The sequence below is a fragment of the Canis aureus genome, chromosome 29, assembly GCF_053574225.1.
Source record: "Canis aureus isolate CA01 chromosome 29, VMU_Caureus_v.1.0, whole genome shotgun sequence".
NCBI classification, from domain to species: domain Eukaryota; kingdom Metazoa; phylum Chordata; class Mammalia; order Carnivora; family Canidae; genus Canis; species Canis aureus.
Window position 1 is genome coordinate 18,999,693 of NC_135639.1, and position 23,133 is coordinate 19,022,825.

A 23,133-nucleotide genomic window follows, 5' to 3' on the forward strand; every position below is an offset into this window, starting at 1 on the left:
ATATGCCAATCTTTTGCAGTAAATTACATAGAAAAGTCATGTGAATTTACACATTTTTCAGATAAAGAAGAGAAAGTGAAAGAACTGGAAAATATAGCCTTAATGAATCCACCATAATTTTTAAACATTTTTAAAAATAGGTAGTAACAAGTTAAAAACCTGGGAAACATCTTTTTACTGCTACAAATTTACTTTTTCTCCAGGAAAATGAAAGCAGAATAGGTTTACATGAACAGGCCCAACTACATTTCTATTCTAACTCACTTTCTTAAGTGTATAAAATTGGCTCAAACCATACACTAATATTACTAAAACTGAATAATTAAATAAAACATAAAGAAGATGACATTTAGAAACCAGTTGTTTTTAGGCAAATATCAGATATTTTCTAATAGGGAAAAGCACTCAACAAAATTATGTGGCATAACAAATACTACGAATAATAGTAATCCAAGGTCTCTTACCAATTTCAGCAGGTAGTTGTTTGATTTTGTTCTCTCGAATGCTAAGCATGCTGAGTTTTGATAGATTTTTTATGTCCTTTTCCACAGTAGTTATACGATTAAAGCGAAGGTAAAGAGTGGTGAGAGAATCTAGCCTATACACCACTGAAGGAATTTCTCTCAGTTTATTATGCCGTAAATCAAGCATTCGCAGCTTCTTCAAGTTATCAAGAGAGTCAGGCAAACTGGTAAGTGAGTTTTCATTTAGAGCCAGTGTCATGAGATTTACTAGACAGCCCACCTCTGCTGGTAGAGACTGCAATTTGTTGCTATATAAATAAAGTTCTGTTAATTGAGTCAACTCTTTGATTGATGATGGCAATATGTGTATAGATCTCTTGGATAAGTCCAAACGCATTGAATTCTCTTCCCGGCACTTGTTGAGCTCTTTAATCACCTCTGCATTGCTAGATTTTTTTCTCGTCCCAGGTGCTGGATTTGGCCGTTTGATCGTATTGTCAACTGAAAAAGCCACCCCGGGTTGGGCAGTACTGGAGTCCTTCTTTCCATCTTTGGCATCTTTCCCTTTGGTCTTAGGTTCTTTTTCTTTGCTCTCTTTCCCAAAACCTCCAGAGGCTTTTGCCTCCTTTTCTCTTTCCTTAGCTGATGGCACTTTGGGATCTTTCTCTTTAGAGTCTTTTTCTTTTCCTAAACTACTACTCATGGTGACTCAAACTTGGGCAAAAACTACATGAACTCCTTTGTTTTATTTGCCAACAACAGTAACTGGAATTCAAAGATGAAGAGACAAAGATCCTACACAATCAAAAAAGGTGTTGGCTTGAAGAAATAATCACCATGGAGTAACAGCCATCTGTTACATGTTGGATCTAAAAGCACTATGCCCATTTCTGATAACTTGTTCCGAATGGTAAAATGGTGCTTGGTCAATGATTCATTAGAATTCCTGAAATACAATACAAAAAGAATATTAAATTACTTTAGATTATAATTTATAATAAGCAAATGGGCTCTGAAAAAACAATCTCATTGAAAATTTGGCCATTTTTCTGTGATTTGATACAGTAGTTACTGAACACTTTCTATTATGCAAAATCCATCAAAAAACTATAAAAATTGGTAAGGCAGGCCCCTATCTTCAAGGACTTTACAATCTAACAGGAAGAGGTAAGGTAGGCATATAAGTTTCCGTAAGTTTGTAAGAACTGAAAAATGGGAGAAATCATAATAGCAGCTAATGTTTGAGAGCTTTCTATGTACAAGCACCACTGTAAAAAAAATTACAAATATTAATTTAATACATGTAACAGCCCTAGGAGATAAATTATTGTCCCTATTTTACAAATAAGGACACTGAGGCACAGAAATATTTTTAAGTAACTACCTCTGTGATCTTGGAAAAGCAACAGAACTGAGATTCCAATGTATATATTCACAGCCTGTGTTTCTAACCATTACATTAAAACTGCTCTATCTGCACTAATTGCCAAACAACTTTAGGTAACAGGAACAAATTCAAAGGCCATGATGATAGAATCAAGAGCAATCTCACAAAAGAATAAAATGGCAAGTGAAATATGTACAGAGCAAAGCAAATAGTCTAGGAAAAAGGTCTTAAGAATCTGTACTTTAATAAGCATTCTAGGTGACTCTAACGTAGGTAGGTCTAGGCACCACCTTTGAGATACAGTAATAAAGAGAAATCTCCAATGAGATCTATAAACTAGAAACTGAATGGTGATAAGGATTCTTAAGGGTTCTTAAAAGTAGAAAAAGTTCATGGTAAAATTATTGACCAAAAAGAACCACAAAAGCTGAAAAGATGAGTAAAATCTTTGTGGAGTCAGTCTTCCCTAAGCATTTTTCAATTTAAAATATAATTTGTATCTTGTGACTTATTAACTTTATAAGTAACTGATCTTTATGTAGTAGTAGGGCTCAAAGGTTAAAGACAAAACGATTCACATCCTACTTGATTAGCTTAAGATGTTAGGAAAAATAGTTAATTTTACGAAACCACCAGAAGTATCTGATAGTCTAAGTGCACAGGATCATGCTTAGATTTTCTATACAGAGGATGTGAGTCCTACCCTATACAAGATTATGGTTTAATTAGATATCCAGGGACACCTGGGTGGCTCAGCGGTTGAGCATCTGCCTTTGGTTCAGGGTGTGATCCCGGTCCCGGGAACAAGTCCCATATCAGGCTCCCTGCGAGGAGCCTACTTCTCCCTCTGTCTCTGTGTCTCTGCCTCTCTATGTCTCTCATGAATAAATAAATAAAATCCTTTAAAAAAAATCCAAAGCACTCACATATGACAATAACATAAGATAGTAAATCCTTAGACAATGACATATGCTACTGCTCTTTTGAGAAAACTGACCTCAGTGAAAGTGGCTGAGAAAGGCTGTGTACAGAAGTACAAGCAAGTAAAGACAAGATGGCAAATTAGTCCATGTGGATACAATGAAAGGGTAACCTAAGCCAAGAATATGGAATGAGCTTAGTTTGCCATAGGAAAGTGAAAAGGTGGAATTTTGCCGAAGCAAAAGTCTCAGGGGTGCAGTAATAACAGGAGCTGGGTAGAAGACTAATGATCTGTAAATTCCAGATTAGAGTCGAACTTCATCAGCCTATAAGATTCTACAGTTAAAAAAAAATGCTAGTTTTTGCTAGCATATCTGAAAAGCTATTATCTCCCCACTACTCACCACAACCTTCAAAACGAGAAAATAATTTTGAGCTACAATGGGGAAAGAAAACCTTCAGAGGTACTAAGAAATGCTGATGAGCCAAAATGAAAGCACATTTATTACAATGATACAAGAGTGAATGATGGGAGATAAACACAAATGACAGAATGCAGAACTGCTTATCAATTTATATGTAAGAAATGTCATTCATTATGCCAAGTTCCTGAAAATCAAATTTCTATTTAGCAAGATATGTATGTACTGAATTTAAAAATGCATATGGTAGAAAAAAAGATGTTCAGTATTAAAGAACAAATCCAGCCTCTCAAGAAGTATACTAGCAAAACTTTAATGTTTCTGCTTAGATTTAAAGGCATTTTTGTGACTTAAAAGTAACACTTTTCTAAACACACAACTGGCAATTTAAAAAATGGAATCCTTGATCTCCTATTCTGATGTTTCCCAAACTTCTCTATTAATAAAAAAATTAAGTAAAATAAACCTGGGATATATGTTTAAAAAAAAAAAAAAAAAAAGCCCAATCTCCATCCTAAACCACTGAATTGGAATCTTTAGAAAGAATCTGGAAACAGGGATCCCTGGGTGGCGCAGCGGTTTGGCGCCTGCCTTTGGCCCAGGGCGCGATCCTGGAGACCCGGGATCGAATCCCACGTCGGGCTCCCGGTGCATGGGGCCTGCTTCTCCCTCTGCCTGTCTCTCTTTCTCTCCCTCTCTCTGTGACTATCATAAATAAATTTTAAAAAATTAAAAAAAAAAAAAAAAAGAATCTGGAAACATCTGTTTTAATAAGAAATGTCTCGGCAAAGGCTTATCAAGTTTGGAAATACAGGATATAACCAAATCTGAACACTGAGCATCTGAACACTGATACACTTACAATTTCTTAAATATTATTCTAAAAATGAAGATTGAGGGGATGCATGGCTGGCTCAGTCAGTACAGCATGTGACTCTTGATCGCGGGGTTGTGAGTTCAAGTCCCACAATGGACACATATATTACTTTAAAAAATTAAATAGGGGATCCCTGGGTGGCACAGCGGTTTAGCGCCTGCCTTTGGCCCAGGGCGCAATCCTGGAGACCCGGGATCAAATCCCGCGTCGGACTCCCGGTGCATGGGGCCTGCTTCTCCCTCTGCCTATGTCTCTGCCTCTCTCTCTCTCTCTCTGTGACTATCATAAATAAAAAAAATTAAATAAAATGAAAACTGAACTACATAAATATTTGTATGTTCCATACATGATACTACTATAAATGTTAAAAATGATTCCATAAAAAAATAAAATAAAAATGAAGATAAAAGGAGTGGGTCAGGAAACTGTATTAATGACAAAAAAAGTTACTAATAATTTAAAGTTTTCATTGAAGTTGGAGAGTTCCCATAGTATATAAATAACATAACATATCTGAAGTTCATACTAGAGATACTTAGGCTGTTTGATGGTTTTCTTACAATAGCGATGGATTTGAACTGATCCCACATACTCATCCTATAACTCTTGCAACTGAGATTTATTCAAATATGGTTTAGACACTGTTCATAACAGTAGAACTAGTTAAAGAGAATAGAATTTAGACTTTGACATTATCATCATACTGAAAGGATTAACTAACTAACCAGGCTTGACTATTAACTAAAAAATTTTCACATTCAGTAAAAATATATGTTGTCTAAGTCAACTAACAAACAACTTGACAGTCCCAAATTAAGATCTGGGTCTAATCTAGACCTGAATCAGATGACACTACTAAGCTTTTTTGGACAAGAAAAAAAGTATTGGGAGTAACCTTTCATGTTTCTTGGAAATAAACTATTCAATAGATTTTTTTTTAAATCCCTTTGTAACAATGGGAAACAGGTTTGCACAAAATTTGACTAGTTATACAATAGAAAGTGACAGTACCCATTCTAAAAATGCTTAAAATCTAGTGAAAAGCATAAAATTGCACCACTTACTAAGCTTGAGGCTAGCAATTGTGTTTTTTTAAAAACATTTTATTTATTTATTCATGAGAGAGACGGGCAGAGACACAGGCAGAGGGAGAAGCAGGCTCCATTCAGGGAGCCCGATGCGGGACTCGATCTGGCTTCTCCAGGATCACGCCCTGGGCTGAAGGCAGATGCTTAACCTCTGAGCCACCCAGGTGTCCCCCAATTGTGCTTTTATACTGGGATCTTCACCACTCCAGAAGATTCCTCTATTCCCTACCACCTAATAACTACCATATATAGAGCACTTGACATGAACTTTTTATCATATTTCAAATTCTCACAACCACATCAAGGAAAACATTAAAAGTATCTCTACTCATAACCAAGTTAGGTTTCTTGAGTTCATTTTATCATTTGTCCAAAAATTGATACCAAATAAGAAACTACCAATGCTATTTGCTGACAAAGGTCTAAGCTGATAAAATTTTTCTCAGGTACTTAATAACTATATTCCAAATCATGAAAATTCTTAACTTCAAATTCCTAAGTACACGAGTTCCTCTATTTCCAATTTATAGACAAGAAAATTAAGGCACTAAAGTCAGATACCTGGTAAATAAGGAAAAATTCAAAACCAGGTCTACCTGACTGTAAGCCCATGAATGTTCTTTCCACTATACTATGCTGTATTTCAAAGATAACTATCCAAGTCATAATTGTAGGAGGATGCTGATTATAGTACTTTAGGCCTCAATACTTTCTAAGTCAGAGGTCAGGAAACTTTTCTTGTAAACGGCCACATATTAAATGCTTTAGGCTTTGTGGGCCAGATGTTGTTACAAGTACTCATTTCTACCACTTTAGCATGAAAACAGCTGTAGACACTATGTAAATGACTAGGTGAGGCTGTGTTTCAATACAAGTTTACCGAAAGAGGCCACACACTGAATTCAGCCACCAGGTGACAGTTTTCCAGGTCACTGTCTCAGATTATATGCAAACTGGATGTAAGAAGTAGAAAACAAAACAAAACAGAAAAAACAAAAACAAAAAACAAAACAAAAAACAAATCCTTGTTCTTATAAAACATTCAACAATACTTTTAGCTATTTCTAAAATTAGCTACAATTTCCTAAAATCTAGGGGATGGGAGGACTGGAGCAGAGATGGAAGTGAGAAAGCACTAGCACTAGTAAGATCTACTCTTGGTATAAGACTACAATGATAATCATCACTTGTAATAATTATTTTTCTAAAACTCATCAATAGACCACATATACTAAATATATTCCTTAGTCTTACTTTAAATGAGGATGTGAAAGCTTAACAATACTGGATCTTGTCTTACAATGAACATGACTTCTGGTTCCAAACAAGATGGAATAAACCCATTTTATCCTGTTCCTCCATTATAACCTAAAATCCTGCACAAAATACATAAAGAAACTAGCGTAAGATTCTGAAAGGTAAAGAAGGTACAGTGGCTACGGACTCTGGATGAAGGATAACCCGATGGTGAGTTCTCTGGGTTTTTTTGGTTTTGTTTCCTATATATCCTGGTCTGGCAGTAGGGAAGTCCATAATCCAAAAGCACAAGTACCTACCAAAAAAAGGTCTCCCTAGTCAAAAGATTATGAAGAGAATGAAAAGAAGCTACAGTCTGGGAGAAAAATGTATCCAGAATATGTAAAAAAGTCCTTTATATAGTAAGAAAACAATCAATCCAATTAGAGACCCTCTACTAAAGACACACATGTAAAGATGTTCAACAGCATTAGAGAAGTGCACATAACCACATGACTACTAGAAGAACTAAAATTAAAAATATGGATACCAAGTGCTGTTGAAAACGTGGAAAAACCGGATCAATCACTCATTGCTAATAACGTAAATTGTACAGCCACTCTGGAAAACAATTTGGCAGTCTCTCATAAACATACAACCCTGGCAATTGTACCCATGGACATTTATCCTAGAGAAATGAAAACTTATGGTGATACAAAATATGTATACAAACATTTATAGCAGCTTTATTTGTAACGCCCCAAATGTGAAAACATTTGGGTGAACTGATAAACTGTGGTATATCCATACAATAGAATACTGCTCAGCAATAAAAAGGAACAAACTATCCTTGCACGCAAAAACTGGGATGGATCTCAAGGGCACTATGCTGAGGCAAAAATGATCAAAAACTTGATATGTAGAGGGGGCGGGGCAAGATGGCGGAGGAGTAGGGTCCCCAAGTCCCCTGTCCCCACCAACAACCTAGATAACTTTCAAATCATCCTGAAAACCTACAAATTCGACCTGAGATGTAAAGAGAGAAGAGCTGGAACACTATAGAGAGAAGAGTTTGTGCTTCTAACATGGTAGGAAGGCAAAAAAAAAAAGGGGGGGGCGGGGGGAGGGACGCCCGGGTGGCTCAGCGGTTGGGCGCCTGCCTTTGGCTCGGGTGGGGATCCCCGATTCAGGATCGAATCCCGCATCGGGCTCCCTACGAGGAGCCTGCTTCTCCCTCTGCCTGTGTCTCTGCCTCTCCTCTCAATCTGTGTCTCTCATGAATAAATAAATGAATCTTAAAAAAAAAAAAAAGGAATCAAGTGAGGAGCCCCCCCCCCCCCCCCCCCCCCAGGAACCAGGCTAAGGCCCAGCAGCGAGAGCCTCCCGGGAAATTAAGGCCCCACCTGGAGAAGCGGGAGCTTTAAAACTCTGCACGGGATTCTTCCCGGAGGGAGAGGCGCTCAGCAGGGAACCCGGGCAGGAGCAGGAGGGGCAGCAGGGCCTCCAGGCTCCCGGGGTCACTAACAGGAGGGGCGCTGGGGGAGAGCGCCCCACACACCCGGGCCCATCTCGGTAACGGGCTGGAGCGCCCAGCGGGGCCTCGGGGAGAAGCCGGGGGGCAGGCGGGGGCTCCGGGGTAGGGGGTTGTGCCTGCTGCCTGCGGGAGCCACGGCCGGGAGCGCAATTCCAGCAGCGCAGGCCCTGGAGCCCAGGGCGCGGGGGACACGCCCAGGACCCTGCGCTCCCCCGGGACAGGCGGAGGCGGGGAGAGCCCAGGACAGCGAGACGCCTGCCCCGGGCGCCAGGCACCCCCACTGTGTAGACCAGTATCCCCCGCCCCCGGGGGAGCATCCAGGCCGTGCGGACTGGGAGCTACAGTAGTTAGTTACTGCTGGAGCTGACTCCATGGCTGGACTGGCCGCCCCCAGTGTAGCTGTTCCTCCTGGTGTCACCCTGTGCCTGGAACAGAGCCGGGCTGCCAGGGAACAGGGACCTCACCAGGTAAACAGCTCCCACTGAGCCGTGCACCTGGCAGGAGGCAGGGGGCAGGGCAGCTCCCCCCCACCCACACACACACCTGAGACTCAGCACCACAGGCCCCTCCCCGAGAAGACCAGCTGGAAGGACAGGGGAAGAGCAAGTTCTTGACCAAACAGAGCTGGAAAGCTCCAGGGGAAGTAGAGGGATTTATAATATATGGAACTAGAGGATACCCCTTATTTTTTTGTTTTGTTTTCCTTTTTTTTTCTTCCTTTTTCCAGTACAACTCGTTTTTAGCGATTCTGCACTGAGCAAAATGACTAGAAAGAACAACTCACCACAAAAGAAAGAATCAGAAACAGTACTCTCTGCCACAGACTTACAGAATTTGGATTACAATTTTAAGTCAGAAAATCAATTCAGAAGCACAATTATAAAGCTACTGGTGGCTCTGGAAAAAAGCATAAAGGATTCAAGAGACTTCATGATTGTAGAATTTAGATCAGGCCGAAATTAAAAATCAATTAAATGAGATGTAATACAAACTGGAAGTCCTAACGACGAGGGTTAATGAGGTAGAAGAGAGTGACATAGAAGACAAGTTGATGGCAAGGAAGGAAGCTGAGGGAAAAAAAGAAAAACAATTAAAAGACCATTAGGAAAGGTTATAAGGGAAATAAATGACAGCCTCAAAAGGAAAAACCTACATTTAATTGGGGTTCCAGAGGGTGCCGAAAGGGACAGAGGACCAGAAAGCATATTTGAACAAACCATAGCTGAGAACTTCCCTAACTTGGGGAGGGAAACAGGCATTCAGATCCAGGAGATAGAGCGATCACCCCTAAAATCAATGAAAACCACTCAACACCTCGACATTTAATAGTGAAACTTGCAAATTCAAAGATAAAGAGAAAATCCTTAAAGCAGCAAGAGACCAGAGATCTCTAACTTATATGGGGAGAAATATTAGATTAACGTCAGACCTCTCTCCATGGAGACCTGGCAGGCCAGAAAGGGCTGGCAGGATATATTCAGGGTCCTAAATGAGAAGAATATGCAGCCAAGAATACTCTATCCAGCAAGACTCTCATTCAGAATAGAAGGAGAGATAGAGTTTCCAAAATAGGCAGAAACTGAAAGAATATGTGACCACCAAGCCAGCTCTGCAAGAAATATTAAGGGGGACTCTGTAAAAGAAAGAGGAAGCCCAAAGAAACAATCCACAAAAACAGGGACTGAATAGGTATTATGATGACACTAAATTCGTATCTTTCAATACTAACTCTGAACGTGAATGGGCTTAATGATCCCATCAAAAGACACAGGGTTTCAGACTGGATAAAAAAAACAAGACCCATCTATTTGCGGTCTACAAGAGACTCATTTTAGACCTAAGGACATCTACAGCCTGAAAATAAAAGGTTGGAGAACCATTTACCATTCAAATAGCCCTCAAAAGACAGCAGGGGTAGCAATCCTCATATCAGATAAATTAAAAGTTTATCCCAAAGACTGTAGTAAGAGATGAAGAGGGACACTGTGTTATACTATATATACTATCCAACAAGAGGACCTACAATCAAGAATATTTATGGCCCTAATGTGGGAGCTGCCAAGTATATCAATCAATAACTAAAGACAAGACATATTTAGATAATAATACACTAAAACTGGGAGACTTCAACACGGCACTTTCTGCAAATGATAGATCTTCTAAGCACAACATCTCCAAAGAAACAAGAGCTTTAAATGATACACTGGACCATATGGATTTCACAGATATTTACAGAACTTTACATCCAAACGCAACTGAATACACATTCTTCTCAAGTGCACATGGAACTTTCTCCAGAATAGACCACATACTGGGTCACAAATCAGGTCTTAACTGATACCAAAAGGTTGGGATTGTCCCCTGCATATGTTCAGACCATAATGCTTTGAAACTTGAACTCAATCACAAGAAGAAATTTGGAAGAAATTCAAACACATGGAAGTTAAAGACCATCCTACTAAAAGATGAAAAAAGGGTCAACCAGGAAATTAGAGAATTAAAAAGATTCATGGAAACTAATGAGAATGAAAATACAACTGTTCAAAATCTTTGGAATACAGCAAAAGCAGTCCTGAGAGGGAAATACATCTCAATACAAGCATCCCTCAAAAAAAAACTGGAAAAACTCAAATACAAAAGCTAACCTTACACCTAAAGGAACTGGAGAAATAACAGCAAATAAAACCTACACCCAGCAAAAGAAGAGTTAATAAAGATTTGAGCAGAACTCAATGAAATAGGGGATCCCTGGGTGGCGCAGCGGTTTGGCGCCTGCCTTTGGCCCAGGGCGAGATCCTGGAGACCCGGGATCGAATCCCACGTTGGGCTCCCGGTGCATGGAGCCTGCCTCTCCCTCTGCCTGTGTCTCTGCCTCTCTCTCTCTCTCTCTCTGTGACTATCATAAAAAATTAAAAAAAAAAAAAAAAAAAAAAGAACTCAATGAAATAGAGACCAGAAGAACTGTAGAACAGATCAATAAAACCAGGAGTTGGTTCTTTGAAAGTATTAATAATATAAACCATTAGCCAGCCTTATTAAAAGCAAAAAAAAAAAAGACTCTAATAAAATCACGAATGAGAAAGGAGAGATCACAAACAATACCAAGGAAATACAAACAATTTTAAAAACATATTATGAGCAGCTATAAGCCAATATATTAGGCAATCTAGAAGAAATGGACGCATCCAGTTTATCCAGGTTATCCAGTAGTTTCTGGATAACCACAAACTACCAAAAGTGGAACAGGAAGAAATGGAAAACCCGAACAGGCCAATAACCAGGGAGGAAATTGAAGCAGTCATCAAAAACCTCCCAAAACACAAAAGTCCAGGGCCAGATGGCTTCCCAGGGGAATTCCATCAAACGCTTAAAGAAGAAACAATACCTATTCTCTAAAGCTGTTCCCGAAAGATAGAAAGGGATGGAATACTTCCAAACTCGTTCTTTGAGGCCAGCATCAGCAATTCAGCAGTGTGGCAGGATAGAAAATCAACGCCCAGAAATCAGTGGCATTTCTATACACTGAGACTGAAGAAAGAGAAATTAAGGAGTCAATCCCATTTACAATTGCACCCAAAAGCATAAGATAAATAGGAATAAACCTAACCAAACAAGTAAAGGATCTATACCCTAAAAACTACAGAACACTTCTAAAAGAAATTGAGGAAAACACAAAGAGATGGAAAAATATTCCATGCTCATGGGTTGGAAGAATACTGTGAAAATGTCAATGCTACCCAGGGCAAATTTACACATTCAATGCAATCCCTATCAAAATACCATGGACTTTCTTCAGAGAGTTAGAACAAATAATCTTAAGATTTGTGTGGAATCAGAAAAGACCCCAAATAGCAAGGGGAATATTAAAAAAGAAAACGAGAGCCGGGCACATAGCAATGCCGGATTTCAGGTTGTACTACAAAGCTATGATCATCAAGATAGTGTGATACTGGCACAAAAACAGACACACAGATCAATGGAACAGAAAAGAGAATCCAGAAATGGGCCCTCAACTCTATGGTCAACTAATATTCAACAACGCAGGAGAGACTATCCACTGGAAAAAGGACAGTCTCTTCAATAAATGGTGCTGAGAAAATTGGACATCCACATGCAGAAGAATACACTAGACCATTCTCTTACACCATACACCAAGATAAACTCAAAATGGATGAAGGATCTAAACGTGAGACAAGATTCCATCAAAATCCTAGAGGAGAACACAGGCAACACCCTTTTTGAACTTGGCCACAGCAACTTCTTGCAAGACACATCCATGAAGGCAAGAGAAACAAAATCAAAAATGAATTGTTGGGACTTAATCAAGATAAAAAGCTTCTGCACAGCAAAAGAAAGAGTCAACAAAACTAAAAGACAACCTACAGAATGGGAGAAGATATTTGCAAATGACCTATCAGATAAAGGGCTAGCATCCAAGATCTATAAAGAACTTACTCAACTCAACAGCAAAGAAACAAACAATCCAATCATGAAATGGGCAAAAGACATGAACAGAAATCTCACAGAGGAAGACATAGATATGGCCAACAAGCACATGAGAAAATGCTCTGCATCACTGGCCATCAGGGAAATACAAATCAATACCACAATGAGACACCACCTCACACCAGTGAGAATGGGGAAAATTAACAGGACAGGAAACCACAAATGTTGGAGAGGATGTGGAGAAAGGGGAACCCTCTTGCACTGTTGGTGGGAATGTGAACTGGTGCAGCCACTCTGGAAAACTGTGTGGAGGTTCCTCAAAGAGTTAAAAATAGATCCGCCCTATGACCCAGCAATTGCACTGCTGGGGATTTACCCCAAAGATACAGATGCAATGAAATGCCGGACACCTGCACCCCGATGTTTATAGCAGCAATGTCCACAATAGCCAAACTGTGGAAGAAGCCTCAGTGTCCATCGAAAGATGAATGGATAAAGAAGATGTGGTTTATGTATACAATGGAATATTACTCAGCCATTAGAAATGACAAATACCCACCATTTGCTTCGATGTGGATGGAACTGGAGGGTATTATGCTGAGTGAAATAAGTCAATTGGAGAAGGACAAACATTATATAGCCTCATTCATTTGGGGAATATAAAAATTAGTGAAACGGAATAAAGGGAAAGGAGAGAAAATTAGTGAAAATATCAGTGAGGGTGACAGAACATGAGAGACACCTAACTCTGGGTAATGAACAAGGGGTAGTGGAAGGGGAGATGGGCAGGGGGTTGGGGTGACTGGGTGACAGGCATTTGGCGGGATGAGCACTGGGTGTTATATGTTGCCAAATTGAACTCCAATAAAAAAATGTAAAAAAATGGAAGCTACTTATAAGATTATTTTACTGATCATATGTATACATTAAAAAGAATACTTTGTTATTAAAAGAAGATTGTTTGAGCCAAATCTTTTCTTTCATAAACATGAAAGACATCATAATAATGTAATTAAAAAAAGATAACTTAAATGTAACAAATCAAGGGAAAATTCAGTTTTAAAAATTTTATACAAGATTAAAAATATTTTTTTCAAAAAGGTAGGAAAATTTTTCAAACTGTAAGAAAATATATCTTAGAGGTAATTTTTTATACATTAATTTCAACTTTTTTTAAAGATAAATTTAGAGCAAGCATGGGGGAGAGGAGCAGAGGGAGACAGAGAAACTCAGGCAGACTACACAGAGAGTGTAGAGTTCAACACAGTGCTCAATCTCACAGCCCTGAGATCACAACCTGAGCCAAAACCAAGATTCAGAGCAACTGAGCCCCCCAGGGGCCCCTAATTTCAATATTCTTTAGGACAAGAAGCACTTTGGGAAACACAAAAATATAAAACCAGCAGAAATGTCAAAGGTCACAAGGCAAAGAGAAAGTATTATAAGCAGTTGTAACTGAAGAAACAGAGTGGTCTTAAAGAAAATGGACTGCAAAAAAGCTGTTGGGCCCACAGAAGTTGCTTCCTGCAATTAGGCACATATGGACTCCAGGGTAGATGAAGCTCTTACAAGTGACTCTACAAAACCTACAATTTAGTACTTACTAAGTTTTGTGCTACCTATATTTTAATAAACATGTTTCTACCATTTATAACTTTGTTATATCCTCCAATTTTTAAGATAATAATCTTTAAGTTATCTCAGGGTTTGGGGGCACATCTAAACAGGAAGGGTTGTCAGTATGAGATGTCAAAGCCCAACTGGAGATAACATCAGAAAAATAACAGTGAATACCTCCAAAACTTCACTCCTCTACAAAAGCAGTGAATAGAAAACTGGCAAAATCATTTGTAATTAATTTTATCAGAACTCTGAAAATTAACCAAAAGTTTCCTTTAGAAAGGAAGGAAGGAAAGAACTGAAAGGAAGGAAGGAAAGAACAAGCTTCGTTAGATTTTAACTTGTCCTAGTCTCATTCCTTGCTCTCCAGATGGATAGTAGCCTTGAAAAATTATAGCCCACATTCCCAGCAGCCTAGCAGCTACCAGAGGGAGCAAAACAAAGCTGGAGCCCACTGACAGCTTCAATCCCTCCAAACTATTACTATTAGCCCTGGTTGGTAGCTCCCAGAGAGTCTACTTGCAATACTATTCATATTTGACCTAATTCAGTGCTTGCCCAATGCAAAAGACATTTTCCCCAGGAAAAGATTTGCTGAAAACAATTATAGGTAAGTGTTTTATACTCACTTGGCTTGAGGTGGTGGCCAACATTTGAGCCAAACAACAGACTAATCAAAAAGCCTTAAACAAACTAGGAATGAGATACCACAGGGACTTTGAAATATTCCAACACATCCCTGGGAATCTAAAAGCTCATGTACATGCTTAAGGCAGTATGCATGCTGGAGATTGTGTATATGCTCAGGAAAAACCTGAGAATGTCCCAAGCCCTTATTTTTAACTGTGGGGCCCTGCATAAGCAGGAAGTAAAGGCTTAGTCAGAGTTGTCAGATGCCTGGTTGAGTGCTTGAAGGTACATCCCAACAACAGAGTTCTTTGGCAAAGACTAGAAGATTTATTAGTTCCAGGCATTTAAAGACATTTCTGTCCAATCATTAGCTAACCATTAAGCTAAACAAGTGAGACTTCAGTGGCCACACAACTTGAAGGACTTGTGCAAGAATTATAGTTTAGCTATGAACACATTCATAAGTTTGAGTTAGCCAGAATTAGTGCAGAGAAGTCACTAAATCAACAACCACCACAATAAGCAGCAAGAACAGATCCTGGGGAAAAGGCAAAAATCTCAACAACTGTCCTATTTTGTAATTTAAAACTGTTCTTTAAACAATTTTTTGTAAATGTCCATATTATTTAAATGCCCATTATTTAATATGTCCAAATGTAATTTTTCAACGGAACGTCTCACCAAATACAGACTATGAAGAGATAAAAATTATTTGGGGGTGAGGCTCCTGGAGGCTCAGTCAGTTAAGTGTCCAACTCTTGATTTCGGTTCAGATCATGATTTCAGGATCCTAGGATTGAGCCCCACATCAGGCTCTGCACTTAACACAAAGTCTGCTTAGGATTTTCTCTCTCCCTCTCCCTCTGCCCCTCCCTCTTCTCATGCTCTCTCTAAAATAAATAAAATCTTTAACAAAAAATATATATTTGGAGGAAAAATCAAATAGATTGTTTGATGTTGAAATAACAAGAACTGAAATGAAAAAGTAGAAAGGTTCAACAGGTATAAGCAGGCAGAAAAAACAGTGAACTTTAAGATAGATCAATTGAGATTATCCAGCCTGAGGAATAGAAAAACATGAAGAAAAATAAACAGAGTATCAGAAATCTGTGGAACACCATATCAAATGAACCAACATATATACAATGGGAGATCCAGGAAGAGACAAGTGACAGAAATATTAGAAGAAATAATGGCCAAAAAGTTCCTTTCCAATTTTGAAGGAATGAATTAATCTACACCTCCAAGAAGCTTAACAAACTCTAAGTAGGATAAATTCAAAGTAATCTATACACAGGCTACATTGAAATCTACATTACCAAACTGCTAAATGGCGAAAGCTGACAAAGAAAAACTTGAAAGCAGCAAGTGATTCATCCTGTGTAAGAGATAAAATGGTTAACAGATTTCTCATAGGAAAATAAGGAGGCCAGAGGCAGTGGGAGGACATATTCAAAGTTCTGAAAGCAATAAAAAAGAACTGTCAATCAAGAATTCTGTATCCAACACTATTCTTCAATGAGGGTGAATTTAAAACATTCCCAGATAAGCAAAACTGAAAGAATTTGTTGCTGACCTGCCCTACAAGAAATACCAAATAACTCCTTCAGTGTTTAGAAAGAAAAAACACTAGACAATAATTAAAATACAAATGAAGAAATAAAGATCACCAGTAAAATTAACTACAAAAATAATATAAAGAGCAGTATAAATGTATTTCTTGTATTTTTCTCCTATTCAATGTAAAAGAAAATTTCATAGGGTGATGTATTGAAGTGCTAAATCACTATACTGTACACCTGAAACTAATACTATATTATGTGTTAACTGGAATTTCAGTAAAAACTAAATAAATGAAGCTCTATTCCCTACTTCATCAAAAAAAAGAAAGAAAATTGCATAAAGCGATACATAAACATCTGTGTTGAAAGGCACACAATGTGTAAAGATATAACGTGCATGACAATAAGCAGCAAAATGGAGGGGGTAAATGGAGCTACATAGGCACAAAGTTTTCTTACACTACTGAAATTAACTTGGTATTGATAAGAACCAGATTCTTATGATTTAAGATGTTAATTTTGTAGGGTAACCATTAAGATCACAAAGAAAATAGTAGTCTAGGAAATATCTATTTAATACAAAAGACAGCAATGGAGAAACAGAAAAACAAAAAAGTACACATAGAAAAGTGTCAGATATAAATTCTACCTTACCAATAATTACATTAAATGTGAATGGGTTAAACTCTCAAAAGGCAAAAGTTGGTAGAAAAGATGAAAATAAGGTGATCCAACTATATACTGTCAACAAGAGACACATTATAGACTAAAAAACATGAACAGATTAAAATGTCAGAAAAAGGTATACCATCCCAATAGTAACCAAAAGAGAGCTGAAGTGACACTATTTCAGATAAAATAGACTTTAAAACAAAAATTGTTACTGAAACATTTTATAATAGAAAATACAGTAATTATAAACCTATATGCACTTAACAGAGCACACAGTACATTAAAAACTGACAGAACTGACATGAGAGAAGATTCAACAATAGTGACTTCAATACTCTACTTTGAATAACAGAACTAGACAGGAGAAAAGAACTAGAATTCAAGAAAAGACTTGAATTCCACTAGAAACCAACTAGGCCTAAGAGAAATTTATCAATACCCCACCAACAGCAGCATAATATACACACTCTTCTCAAGTGAACATGAAACATTCTCTAAGACAAACCACATTGTAGAACATAAAATTTTAAGTTTCAATAAATAAAAAGGAAAACATACTGTCCAAGCACAATGGAATAAAACAACAACAGAAGGAAATGTTGGAAATGTTAAATATTTACAAATATGTAAATTAAAAACCACACTCCTAAATAATCTATGGGTCAGAGAAGAAACCACAAGAAAAATGAGAAACCAGGCAGATGAGAATGTCTCAAGAGACGGGGTCCAATTCCCTGGGCAAAGCAAGTCAGAGCCTGAGCAGGCCAAGGACGGTGTTAACTACAGCGAAGTGACCTAGCATGGACTGTCAAAACCTGAGCAGGGTAAGGAGGCTCTAAAGCCCTTTAGACTGAGAATGTGGCAGAGATTTTTCTGAAAAATTAACCAAGTGAGCCTGTCACTTCAAAGAACACTGAATATACTTGTACCCAATGATAAAATTAGACTTTAAAAATATGTAACCTCTACCATGATTTTCAAAAGCTACTCAATATTTAAAGACTTTTCTCGTAAAAAGTGACATTATTAACAAAAGGGGATTTTTAAATATTGTATAAAATGTGTCAACATTTAGAAAATCTGCATAACTCAGTTAAAACAGTATTTTCCAGTTGATTATTTAAAAAACCATACATGGGTAAAAGGTCCATTCAAAATACAAGACAGGGGGATCCCTGGGTGGCGCAGCAGTTTGGCGCCTGCCTTTGGCCCAGGGCGTGATCCTGGAGACCCGGGATCGAATCCCACATCGGGCTCCTGGTGCATGGAGCCTGCTTCTCTCTCTGCCTGTGTCTCTGCCTCTCTCTCTCTCTCTCTCCCTCTGTGACTATCATAAATAAATAAAAATTTTTAAAAAATATATTAAAAAAAAAAAAAATACAAGACAGGGGCATCCCTGGGTGGCTCAGCGGTTTAGCGCCTGCCTTTGGCCCAGGGCATGATCCTGGAGTCCCAGGATCGAGTCCCACATCGGGCTCCTTGCATGGAGCCTGCTTTTCCCTGTGCCTGTGTCTCTGCCTCTCTCTCTCTCTGAATAAATAAAATCTAAAAAAAAAAAAAAAGTACAAGACAGATCAAAGAATTTTATTTTAATAGAGAATAAAAAGTTCATTAGATGGTACTAGAAAAATCAGATATCCATTGGTGGGGGGCAAAAAAACAAACAAACAAGGAAAAGTGAAAAAGGAAAAAAGAACCTTAACCAAAATCTCACACTGTATAAAAATACAATTAATTAAAAAAAATAATTAAAGAGATGCCTGGGTGGCTCAGGTGGTTAAGCATTCAACTCTTGATTGCAGCTCAGATCATGATCTCAGGGTCAAGGGACTAAGCCCCATGACAGGCTCCAAGCTCAGTGAGGAGTCTGCTTGAGATTCTTACTCTCTCTTTCCTCTGTCCTTGCCCCAACTCTCTCTAAAATCTTTTTCAAAACTTAAATAATTTAGGGCACCTGGATGGCTCAGTGGTTGAGCATCTGCCTTTGGCTCAGGGCATGATCTCGGGGTCCTAGGATCAAGTCCCACATTGGGCTCCCCACAGGGAGCCTGCTTTTCCCTCTGCCTACATCTCTGCCTCTATGTGTCTCTCATGAATAAATAAACTCTTTAAAAAAATTAAATAGTTTAATCCAAAATCACAAACACTAAATGTAAACCTACAAAACTCTGAGAGGTAAACAAATAAAATCTTTGAGATCTAGGGTCCGATGAAGATTTCATAAGCATAACATCAAATCACAATTCTTAAAAGAAAAATACTAAAATCCCAATACAGGGATGCCTGAGTGGTGCAGTGGTTGAGCATCTGCCTTCAGCTCAGGGCGTGATCCTGGAGTCCCGGGATCGAGTCCCACATCAGGCTTCTCGCATGGAGCCTGCTTCTCCCTCTGCCTATGTCTCTGCCTCTCTGTCTCTCATGAATAAATAAATAAAATACTTAAAACAAATAAAATAAAATCCCAACACATTAAAATTTAAAACTTTCACACTGTAAAAAACCCTGTTAAGAGGATGGAAAGACAAACTATGGGAGAAAACATTTGCAAACCACATAGTCAAACTTTGTTGACTTAAATGCAAACCTATAAGGAACGCTCAAAACTCACCTTAAAAAACCAAACGACCCAATTAGAAAATGGGCCAAGATACATGCAAACCTTTCACCAAAGAAGAAATACAGATGGCATAATGGCAAAAATAAGATTTTGGACATCACTGGTCATTAGGAAATACAAATTAAAATCAATGAATTGGGCAGCCCCGGTGGCTCAGCGGTTTAGCGCCACCTTCGGCCCAGGGAGTGATCCTGGAGCCACGGGATCAGAGTCCCACGTCAGGCTCCCTGCATGGAGCCTGCTTCTCCCTCTGCCTGTGTCTCTGCCTCTCCCGCTCTCTGTGTCTCTCATGAATAAATAAATAAAATCTTAAAATAAATAAATAAATAAACAAACAAACAAACAAACAAACCAATGAATTGCCACTACACACCTATCAGAACACAGTGGTAAATATTAAATGCTAACAAGGATGCAGAGAAACCAGTGTCTGCTATTACTAATTAGGTAAAACAGAAATGGGTATGGCTACTCTGAAAAAATAGGTTAGTAGTTACTTATAAAACTAACTGTATACGTATCATATACGATCCAGCAATTTCACTCTCACATTTACCTCAGAAAAGTGAAAATTCAGGATTAAAAAAAAAAAAACCTGTACACCAAATGTCCATAATATTTATTTGCAATGGAAAAAAAAGTATCAATTCTTAATTGATGTCCTTCAGAGGGTGAATGGTTAAACTCCGGTATTCAACTCAATGTAACACTGTTCAGCAACAAAAAGGAATGAAATATTGATATTACAACCTGGATGATCTCAGGGGTTGCTTAGTAAAAAAAAAAGTCAATCTCAAAAGCTTACACACTTTGTAATTCCATTTATACAACATTTTTGAAATGATGAAAACAATACAGATGGGGAACAGAGTAATAATTGTCATGTTAGCACAAAGTGGAGAGGTAGAGTTTCTTTGTCATAATGAAATCATTCTGTATCTTGACTGTGGTTATATGAATCTATACATGGGATCTGAAAGCACAGAATTAGAGACAGACCCAAATGAATACCCAAAAAGGCAAAAAACTGAGGCACCTGGATAGCTCAGTCAGTTAAGCATCAAACTCTCAATTTTGGGTCAGGTCATGATCTCAAGGCTATAAGATGGAGTCCTGAGCCCCATTCAGTGCAGAGTCTGCTTGAGATTCTTTCCCCCTCCCTCTCACTCCCCCTCTTTCACTCAAATAAAATCTTTAAATTAAAAAAAGGGGGGGGGGGGCAAAAAACTGAATAAGGTCCATAGTCAAGTTAACAATATTATACCAATGTCAATCTCCTGGTTTTGATAAAGCACTATAATTATATAAAATGCCAACACCAGGGAAAACTGAGTGAAGTACTATTTTTGCAACTTCCTATGAGTCTAATCATTTCTAAATAAAAAGGGGAAAAAGTTCAATGATATAGTTCTAGATTCTACATTGCAATTAAACTTTAAGAAATTACTGTCATCTGAAGCAGTATCAGTGAATTCCTACAACCATCTGTAAAGACTATTAAAATATTCCTTCCAACTCTGTATCTGTATGAGGCCTGATTTTCTTCGTATTCTTCAGCCAAAATAATATACTGTAACAGACAAAAACAATTACGAGAATTCAGCCATTATCTATTTAGATACTAAATAAACTTTCAAAAATGTGAAACGAAATCACTTGTTATGAAAAGTAGTTATTTTTCCTAAAAAATTCATGTTAACATGTAATGAGTTTATTTTCAAAAATAAGTGATATTTTTAAAATTTCTTAGCTTGAATTTCTAATATAGTAAATATGAATAAATACAACCCATATGTAGAAGCCCTCTCTGATGTTCTAAATAATTTTTTTAAGACTGTGAAGTTGTCCTCAGGCCAGAAAGAGAATTACTACACCAAAGAATTCAGGAATGATGGAGCATCAGGTGGACAACTTACTCTCAGAGTTCAACTGAACTCCAAACTTCTAACTTCATGATCATTTAATAATTTTTAAGGTTAATTAGAAATAAAACAGAGGCACCTGGGTGGTGCAGTCAGCTGGGCTTTGAACTCTTGGTTTTGCCTCAGGTTGTGGTATGGTCATGAGACTGAGCTCCAAATCAGGCTCCAGCTCAACGCAGTTTGCTAGAGATTCTCTCCTTATCCCTCTAACCCTCCCACTCGTGCTCTTTCAAATAAATAAACCTTTAAAAAACAAAACAGAAAAATATAAAAGAACATGCTTCTGACTAGGAATAGATCTTTGTAACTCATACTTCTAAAACAGTATGTGTATCCAGAAAATATTAAGAAACATAATAAATTGCTAAGAAAAAGACAAATACTGTGCTATAAAAAGTTAAGCATGCAATTTCCAGAAGAAAATTCTCAAAAGGCCAATAAACATTGTTTGAAAACTCTTCAATATCACCAGTAATTAAAGAAATATGAAGAGATATTATTGCCATTAGGCTAGAAACTGAAAAAGTCTCATAAAACCAACTTGTTGGAGAATGTAAAGCCATGAGAACTCAACACTCTGCTGGAAAAAGCACCAATTGTTAAAGCTACGATGGAGAGCAATTTGGCAAAAATCTGATGAACGAAAATGCCTGTATCCACTCATTCAATCCATCAGTTCTACTTCTAGGGATTTACAGTATGAAAACTTCTATACAACTGCACAAGAAGTCACTGCAGCAAGGTTACATATACAATGATAAATATCAGTGACTACACCTAGAGAAAGCAACATGGACAAATCTCAGAAACAACAGTGGACAAGGACAAAGAAACCTACAAGCTGCAGAATGATAAAAAATGATTCCATCTGTATAAAGCTTTGACACATACAAAATTACATACTGTTTGTGGATACATACAAAGTTTAGATAAACATCAAATTCAGAACAGTGGATTCTAAGCTTTATCTGAGGATAAAAACAAGGTAAGATAGTATGCTAAACCAATGTTTGATAAATTCTTTAATAAGATGATTTCACAGAGTTCAAATTTATATCTCCATTTTGAAGCAAATGCTTAAATGAATTCTGAGTTCTACCTTTGGCTGTATGAAAGATCTAGAAAGATATATTCACAAATCATTAGAAGAACATTTAAAAATGCAATGAGAAACAATGTTATATCTATTAAATTAATGAAAATATTAAAGAGTGCTGGTTAAGGATACAGAGAAATGGACATCTCATGGAGAGCTGCTGGGCATATGATTCAAGTAAAGCTTTATCAAAACTGTGGCTTCTTCATAATATAATTTTGGGGGGTTTGTTTGTTAGGAGAAATTTTGTAAATGTATGTGAGGGCTACATTTACGGAAGATTATAAAAATATATTTCAAACTGTTCATCTAAGTGCTTATCCCTCAGGAAGACATGGAAGTTGGTAGTGATGTAAGGGGTGGGGGTGGGGAAAGAAGGGAGGGAGGGAGAGGGGGAGGGGAGGAAGGAATAGGAAGGATTAAGGTAAAGAAATGGATGTTGAAACCAAATCATAAAGGGCAATGGGTAGTGAGCTAAGAGTTTGGACTCTGCCACAGATTTTTCATCTTCATCTAGATAGATCTTTTATGGAAGACACTGATGAAACAGTTATGTATTCTGGAAAGAAAGTTATGTGTCTACACCTGGCACCTCAGTTTGCCGGTAGTGAAGACAAACAGGTGTATCTTCAAGCCTTC

General features: G+C 37.9%; 1 protein-coding gene across 4 annotated transcripts in view; it reads right to left on the reverse strand.

Annotated features, from left to right (window-relative positions):
• Nucleotides 1–23,133, reverse strand: part of SHOC2 (SHOC2 leucine rich repeat scaffold protein) — a 96,682-nt gene that overhangs the window by 51,975 nt on the left and 21,574 nt on the right. For 3 of the 4 annotated variants that reach the window (XM_077877644.1, XM_077877641.1, XM_077877643.1), the window contains one exon: nt 465–1,410. In XM_077877644.1, coding sequence (XP_077733770.1) covers nt 465–1,167 — 703 coding nt within the window. In that variant the 5' untranslated portion in view covers nt 1,168–1,410. Of the gene's footprint in view, nt 1–464; nt 1,411–21,477; nt 21,608–23,133 lie in introns of those variants that run through there. The other variant, XM_077877645.1, reaches the window with a different exon arrangement.